Genomic DNA, 8,206 nt, shown 5'->3' with positions numbered 1-8,206 from the left:
TCAGAAAACCAGAAGTAGTCACTTAAACAGCACAACTCGGTGACTCAGTTAGAACAAATATTGTTAATCGGGCTTAAACCACATTTTTAAACTTAATTTGACAACTTGATGAACGAAGCAGCAGCAACAGAATTCACCAAATATATTCTGCAGTTCGTTTTTACACTTATATAAGATGTGTATTAACTTTATTTGACCTTACAGTGAGTTTACATTTTCTCCCTTTAACATTTTGTGACTTTGTCCAGAAAAGTGCTGTGTGAATAAAGTTTGTGATCATGTTTGAATGAAGCTGTAGAGAAGTTTAGAAACACGGTCAGTACTTGGTCTGGTGCTCGAGTGCAGAACTTTTTGGGGTTTTTTAACCTGAAAATCTAAAACGTCTTGAAAACAAGAATAAAGTCAACTTGTTCAGTCACAGTGACAATAAATCCAGACACTCATTTAGTAAATATACGATAATTACATTTATGTTACAGACACGGTGTCCGGATCTGAGCAGGTCCAACATTTAAAACAACTTTAATACGAAGATTCAGACTCAGACAGATGTTTGGTTCAGCAGAGGCACCGGTGTGCAGGTTCAGGTTAGTGCTGCCCTCTAGTGGACTCGATGTGTCCTTACTGTGTCATGTTGACTGATGAATACAAAGAAGAAACTCTAATTTAACTACAATACAGCCTCTTACACTATGAACTCATTTGACCTTCACGTCCTCTGTGAAACTCTTCGTCTCCTCTCACAGATATGGTGCATGTGGATGCTGTGCTGGGATCAGGAGTTGTTGTGTTAGTGTTGTGAAAGTGTTGTTGGTGGAGATTAAATACAGATGATGTGAAAATCATGTAGAACATTTGAAATCTTGCAGCTGTGCAGGAAACTCTCTTCCTTCTAACACCTGCTGTGAAAACAGTAGAGTCCTGCTGTTTGGTGGGAAAAGAAAAGAAATAATTTCTGTGATTTCACCTGTAAAAGAGACGAAACTCCTCACAACCGTAATTCACCTGTTTGTTGGGTGGTGTTGTTTTATGCGCCAATGCTGCCACCCAGTGGCTGAACTGAGCTGCAACGTGTTCAGAGGATTTTCTGTAGAGGTCAAGTGGAAACTTTGACCTCTGTGTTTCCCATCAAGGCCCCGGATGTGATGTTATTATTTCACCGATTAGAGATTATGACATTATTATTATTATTGTCCAGGTTGTCAATAGAAGCTTTGGAGTATTTGGCCTTTACAGCACGTTGATATCAACCATTTTTTCTGCAGACGATCCTGCTGTTTGTGCATAAATGTACACCTGCATTTTACTATTCAATTATGTTCAGACAAAATCTTCTCCGCTGCATTTTCTTTTGACAGTCCGGCATCAACCCCACGGTCAAACTCATCAAAACACTGCAATTGAGCTGTATATTGAAATGAAGCGCTGCAGAAATGTCTGGTTGATTCTCCATTTGATGAGATTCCTCCAAAAACCAGATCATAAATTACCTGAATGAGTCTCAGCATTTTTACTTTATTTACTTAATTTAAAACTTTAAAAGTAATTTGTCATTGCAACGGAAAACACTTCTGAGTCCTGGAATATGGTTATTGTGGACTGGATGTAAAATGAGGGTCCAGCTCTGCAGTGTCTGTCCGTCCTGTCTCCGTGATGTTGATTAAACTCAGACTCACAGAACATCTCAGACGTTTCTCTCGCACCTTCCACCTTCATTAATAAACTAATTGGCCATTTTGTTTCGCATTAGCTTTGTGTGTTCAGCTAATCTGTGCCACTTCAAATTTCACCCCATTATAACGAGAGGGGAAAAGTAGCACGTCGCTGAGTTTGTGCCACCTGCGTGAGAAGTGGAGTCGTTAAGCCACCTGCACGTACCCCGCTCCTCCGGCGGGCTGCCTCGTCAGCATAAACAAACACCCCCCACTTTATAAAACCTGGATTCAAAGAAATATGAGATCAGACCAAGGAGAAAATATTTTTTTTCAACTTCATCCAGTGTTCTATAGATCCAGAGTTGATTAATAACAATCATGGAGTAAACTTGAGCCTCCAAAGTTATCATAGCTAAATTACATGAATCATGTCCCATGTTAATGCTATGAGAACATTTCGGCGATACAGAGATATTAAGAAAAGTAATTTATATGTGCATTTACAAGTGTAGCCCTCAGATAGAGAATAGAACTGTAGCTGGAGATTCTGGCGATATACGTTCATATGACAAAAAGAAGATTTATTAAGATACAAAATCATTGAAAATTGTATTTACACCTGACAATGATCCTTAGATGGAGACTATAACAATGCGATCTACAATTTTCCGTTTTATTCATGGGGTGCTTAGTGCGTAAAATACGCACGATGGATGAATTGCGCGTCATTTGGCTGCCAGCGGGTTCCTGGTGTCCTGTCCCCGTTATATTTGGCCTTGAGATCCTCCGCGTTGTTCTCCCTGTGTCTCTAACGTGAACAGGAACTCCTACTTCCTGGGTGCGGCCGGTTCTCCAGCTTCAGGACGGCTCCTCTGGTCGGTAGGGACCGTGTCTGAAGTCATTGTGCGTCTCCAACGCGCTCCTTTCACCGCGAGACAAAGAGCAGCTCCCACTTCAAACGCTTGTAATGAAAGCTAATGACTATTAGATGGAGTCGAGTGGCCTCAGCCTCTACAAATAAAATGCAAATTTTACAATCGCCCACCCTAAAATGCACGTTGATCAAATGAAGTGCACTGTCGCCATTGGAGCTGCAGGTTATTGCTCCATGAGAACTTTCACACCTTCACAGAGCTGCATCACAATCTGACCCTGGAGACCTCGTGAGCTGACTCATGTCTTTTTCTGTTGCCTCTTCAGATCAGGGTACAAAGTGCTGGAGACAATTTAAAATAAACCATTAGGGCTGCGGCTAAAGAATATTTTCATGCCAGTTAATACGTTTGCAGATTAATTGTTTGACTCTCTTGGTTTATAAAATGTTTGTAAATCTTAAAATCCACAAATGTAAACTTAACAGAATCCAAAATGCCATAGATTGTTTCTCTTGTCTGACCAACTCCTCTAATCCCCAAATGATCAGGTTTACTTTTATAAAACACTCATATGATAGAATCTAAAACCAGCTTTTATTTCATCTTTTTTCCTTTAGAAAAAAACCTGAACCACAAATTGATTTATGATAATTGCTACTGATTGATTTTGGACTAATTAACAAAATAGTATCGCTTATAGAAAAAAAAAAACAGAACAAGACAGGAAAGGAAAGACACAGCTTTATCTATCCAGACAGTAAATATGCAAACACAAATATCCTGTTGTACCTGTCACTGAGATCCATTGTGTGAAGTGCAAAAGGAAGAGGAGATGATTCAGAGCCACGGGTCAGGAGACAGATGAACATGTAACAGTTTCAAAAGAAGCTTCACCTCAGAGTCTAAAGAAACCCGGCCAGCGTTCTCTTGTTTCCAGCCGTTAAGGTGCCCTGTGCTAATTGGGATGATGAGCCCGGTGACCCCCGCCTCCTCCCTCCGCAGGACTCTTTCCCAGGCCTCTGGCTGCTTCTTTGCGCCGCTCAATGGGATTACGTTGGACTGTGGAGAGAGGAGAGGAGGGGGGAGCCCTGATTCCCGGCTGATCACATCAGAAACGGCTCTCCGGGGTTTTTACACAAATTCTGCTCCTTCAGTGACGCTTCAGCTCTAATCAGACAGAGCAGGGGCACCAGAGGAGAGCAGGCAGGGGGTGGCGGACAAGAGACAGAGATCCACTCTGTTACTGTTTATTAAACTTCTCTCTTTGATTCTCTGACCAGCATTGTCTCCGTCTGACGGCTCTCAACTGTTCTTCTTCTTCTTCTTCTTTTTAGTTTGTTGAACGGAGGCCGAACAGACGAACGGATGATGAGACACAGTACATCCACATCACAAACCGATATTAGTTAATGATATAAGAGTTTAAATAACGGAACTGAAATCACTTTGTTCTCCAGTTTGCATTTTATCCCTCCTCTGACTTTCTTCAACTCTTTTGGGTGAATGGACGAAGTTCAAGAAATTAGACTTTTATTTTGAAATGCATTTTGCACAGGAAATAATAGTTTCTAAATATGAATGGAGAAACAGATAGCACAGGAAGTAGAATGAGTTTCAAAATAATCAGATTTTTTTTAATGAATTTTAGTCATTTTTACTGCAAAACTTCCAAACACTCACAAAATCAAATCTGAGACTTTGATGCTTCTCTATGTCAAACATGAGAGTAAACTTCAGTGTCTGGTTTTGAGAATATGAGTGTGGAAAATAAAAAGTAGGTGACCATATATTTATTAGTGCACATCTTCATTTTAAGAACCTGGAGTAGAAAGATTTTAGGATTAAAGCGATGGACGCCACCTGCCCATGCCCCCGTCAGCGCTTCTTGTTTAATATGATGAGTTATCCACAGGACTGGACTTTCAGGTTGACCCCCCCCCCACCCCCAATTAGATGCTCTGATGGATGACATCCCCGTCCTCTGTCCTGTTTTATCCCTCGTCTGCCAGCAGAGCTTCAGCTGACAGCATGAGTCCCGTCTGAATAGAGCAGGGACAGGACACCTGCCGACAGTGGGTGGGCATGTGGGAGACCTGTCCGTGGAGATGCAGTGAGAACAGCACCGATTAGAACAGTGAGAGCCAGCTCTGCCGCCCAGCGACAGACTGACCCCCACCACCCCCGGGTCACAGATATCCCAGCTAATCCCCGTGCTGGTTATTTATTTGCTTTGCTTGAATCGGAGGGGAACCCGGGTTTGTCCAAGGCTTAACGTCAAACATGGGAGGAAATGTCTCCATCTGCTTTAAACTGGGCTCTGAGGAGCAATAAGAAAAGGTCAAGGGGCAAGATGATGATTCTTGTGGGGATGTTTTACAGAAGGAGAGGCAGTTTCTTTTTAAGTTAACTGGTTTCTGGAGCTTTACAGTGCAGATTAATAAACTCAAAAACATTCAGTGATCATAAATTACGTCAAGGCTGTAAATTAGAATGCACTTTGATCATTTATGTCCCAACTGATAAAATCTCCAACGTCTTGATCTGTGAATTCTACTAAGTGGACAAAATATGAGAATATATGCATCTAATATTTTACTGTCTTGCTTTGATAAAATCCATCAGAATTACATTTAAATCCCCATGATTTGTCTTAAATGTTAAAAACAAATATCCACACTGTCACAGTCAGGGCTGCAAATACAGCTAGAGCATCATATCCAAGTGGGTGAAACTTTACAATTAATGTCTTTAGTTTTGATTTATCGAGCGTCTAACACTCACAAACTGAGCTAATCTGAATTTTGACAAAGTTTTCTTTTATATTTGATTATAAGATTTTATTTTATCTGTTGAGTTTATCTCTTAGCCTATTTGAAAAAAATGAGCTTTTAAATTGTGTTATTCTCCGTGTGTTATAAAATGAATGCAGATTTCTCCTTGTGGCTTCAGGGAAAAGGAAAAACAGGACAAAGTTGCCAGTAGTGTCATAAAATATATTTCTGAGTATTTCATTCAAATGTACAAACATCAGACTTGTCAAAGAGCAAAAAATGTAAAAAACAAACTTAAATATATAGCTATACATCTATTAAATAATCATATGGGGACATGGGGCCTCCTCTCTCAGTATATGTACAGTCTTTTCTTCAGTCCAGTGGTGGGAGGTTAACAGTGATCAGTGGAGTCATCGGACACGTCAATGTCCACGTCTGAGTCGGAGAACAACTCGTCTCCTTCGTCTCCGTGTCCCTGAGACCCGGGGCTCTTCGGTGGGGCAGCCAGGCCCAGCTTGGCGAGCTTGGCCTGCTGCTGCTCCAGACTCTGTTTGCGCCACTTGATGCGTCGGTTCTGGAACCAGACTTTGACCTGGGGACAGAGGACAACGCGCACGTTAAACACTGTTTAGGATATCAATGTGTTGCAGGGTTTTAATTACCAGGTATCTAAGATGTATTTTCATACCTGAGCTTCTGTGAGCTGCAGAGCGGAGGCCAGGAGGAACCTCTCTGATCCCACCATGTACTGCTGCCGTGCGAACTCCTTCTCCAGCCGGGACAGCTGCTCGCTGGTGAAACTGGTGCGCATCCGTTTCGATTTCCCACCTTTGGTTTTGAAGGAGTGCAGGCCGCCGCTGACTTTGGACATTGAAGCTGTGGATCAGAGATGACACATTAGAATCTTACTTTCACGCTGGAACACTTTGACCAAATGTACTTTTTGGGTTCCAATAATTCACAATGACTCAGTTTACCTTGTGCGTAAAATGTTCCACGACACGTTGACTGGTAGGTGAATGGAGGGCAGCAGTAGATTGAATATCCAGGCTGTGTGTGAACGGCAGAGTGCAACATGTTTGGCGAGTAGACGTAAGGTGCCGGTGCTACGGGTAAGCCTATGTGTCCTGAGAGAGGCAGAAGTTGAGTCGCTGGCTGATATTTCACTCCGCATTGAGTAGGACTCGCCCGGTCGCTGGTTGTGTCCTCTGGTTTGGCGAGCAAAGCATCGATAGTGAAAGATTTTCCACTGGTAGGCTTCGTTGAGGACACGCGCTGGCTCTCCTGGTACTGCGGATACAGCGATGCTGGTGCGTAATTACGCACAGAGTATCCATAGGCTCCGACTGGTCTGTTCGGCACCTGCATTCTGTCTGAAGGTAGTGTGCAAAGTAGAAAAAGAAGATCTCGAAGGTCTGTGAAGAAAAACACGTTGTTGCTCCGAGTGCAGCGAGAGAGTGAATGCTGCTCCTCCGCAAAGACCCGAGATTTATACTTCACCCGGACACAGAGGTGTCAACAGCCCCCCATCGATCCTTTGTCTTTCTAAGTAGCAGATGAGAGAAACGAACATCCCGACAACGTATCCAATTAATTGGTGGAGTAATACAAGCTGGGATTGTCAAACATCCTAACCCTTTGAATGACAAGGCTTTTGAAGAGTGGTGGGGGCAGGAGAGTCAGAGAGATTTACTGGGCTACAAATTCTTGCATGGATCTTAAGTCCAGATGTAATCATTACCGCTGCGAAAGCCTTGATGTCTCCAAATCATCTTATTTGGAGCCTTTTAAGTCCTGGCTGCCCGACAGATGCTATAAGCAGCGTAGCAAGTCGCTGCACAATTGGAAACCGACTTAAAGTTGTACAATCTACAGAGAACCCACTGTGTTGATTTAATTGATTTGATTTACTCATCCTACTTTTTTGCTCCAAACCCTGTGACGCATTTTTAAACTTAGTTCTCTTTCAGCTTTAGGTTATTTGAGGATTTGTCTCAAGTAGCTGCAAATCAAGAATCGCCCCTATGTAAACAGTCCATAATCTTTTTCCTGTATAAAATCAATGTGCTCTATTTCCAAAGTGTGCCTTTTAACAGCAGTGGTGTCGCTCTTAAAATTGAGTAAGTGTCCTGCGTAACGGAGGCGTCAAATTCGGCGACTCGGGTGTGATGACAGAGTGGTGCAGCTGGTTTTTAGCAAACTGCAACTCCACTAATCTCACTCACTGCGTTAATCCACAGGTTGATCCAACCCGGCCTTTGATAGAGGCCGCTCTGACTGGGGAAGGCTTGATTCCTAAAACAATCCAAGTTGCTCTAAAGCCTTAAATCTTGAGAGTGGATTTATTTATTGTGTTTCAATACAAAATGTCTGAATGCTGCCTCGTTGGGCCAATTGTGCTTTTACGCACAGTCCCAATTAGATCCCACAACTTGTCCTCAGAGGTTTGAGGATGAAGCACAGTGCGGCGTCTTTAAAGCAAGTGATTTGCTTTCTTACACTACCCGAGGACAAAGACATTCCCTCTTTCAACTTGGATTATTGCCAGCTCTGCAAACTTTGCAGGCTCATTTCCATCATTTGGAAGTGGCCGAGAGCGTCTCCAGCGCCTTAAGTAACTGTTAAAACACATTTAAACACCGAGGCGAAACGCTCGGTGCCTTTGACCTCCGTGCGCTTTATTTATTCTCCTTCACTGACACTAGAATGTCTAATGAAGGAGGCAAACACAGACTCTCTCCACAATGAGGAGGCTCCTTCTGATGCCTCCACCACCGGACCACCCACCCCAGGCCCCGGTGTTTACTAGCGAGCAGCGCAGAAAACCTCTGTCCTGACAAGTCGTTTAATTCACGCTCACTCACGAAATCTTCTCCATCATCGAATTACTGTTGTTTCTATA

At 42.8% G+C, this 8,206-nt stretch overlaps 1 protein-coding gene across 1 annotated transcript; it reads right to left on the bottom strand.

Moving 5' to 3' along the window:
- Nucleotides 1-5,549: 5,549 nt before the first annotated feature.
- Nucleotides 5,550-6,803, bottom strand: noto (notochord homeobox). The gene is made up of 3 exons (XM_020097865.2): nucleotides 6,282-6,803; nucleotides 5,993-6,180; nucleotides 5,550-5,896 (listed from the first exon to the last, which is right to left on the bottom strand). Exons 1-3 carry the CDS (start codon nucleotides 6,670-6,672, stop codon nucleotides 5,696-5,698), a joined length of 780 nt encoding a protein of 259 aa, XP_019953424.1. The 5' UTR covers nucleotides 6,673-6,803; the 3' UTR covers nucleotides 5,550-5,695.
- Nucleotides 6,804-8,206: the final 1,403 nt, after the last annotated feature.

This window comes from Paralichthys olivaceus, chromosome 12 (genome assembly GCF_024713975.1).
Source record: "Paralichthys olivaceus isolate ysfri-2021 chromosome 12, ASM2471397v2, whole genome shotgun sequence".
NCBI lineage: Eukaryota > Metazoa > Chordata > Actinopteri > Pleuronectiformes > Paralichthyidae > Paralichthys > Paralichthys olivaceus.
The sequence above is the reverse complement of the archived record's forward strand: the minus strand, read 5'-3'. Positions and strand labels throughout refer to the sequence as shown.

Bases quoted from the DNA above. Each gene is read 5' to 3' on its own strand.
- noto (XM_020097865.2), bottom strand. From the start codon at position 6,672: ATGCAGGTGCCGAACAGACCAGTCGGAGCCTATGGATACTCTGTGCGT. The intron at 6,181-6,281 runs GTAAACTGAGTC...TCTGATCCACAG, and splicing joins TGGAACATTTTACGCACAAG to CTTCAATGTCCAAAGTCAGC. The intron at 5,897-5,992 runs GTATGAAAATAC...CTCTGTCCCCAG, and splicing joins TGCAGCTCACAGAAGCTCAG to GTCAAAGTCTGGTTCCAGAA.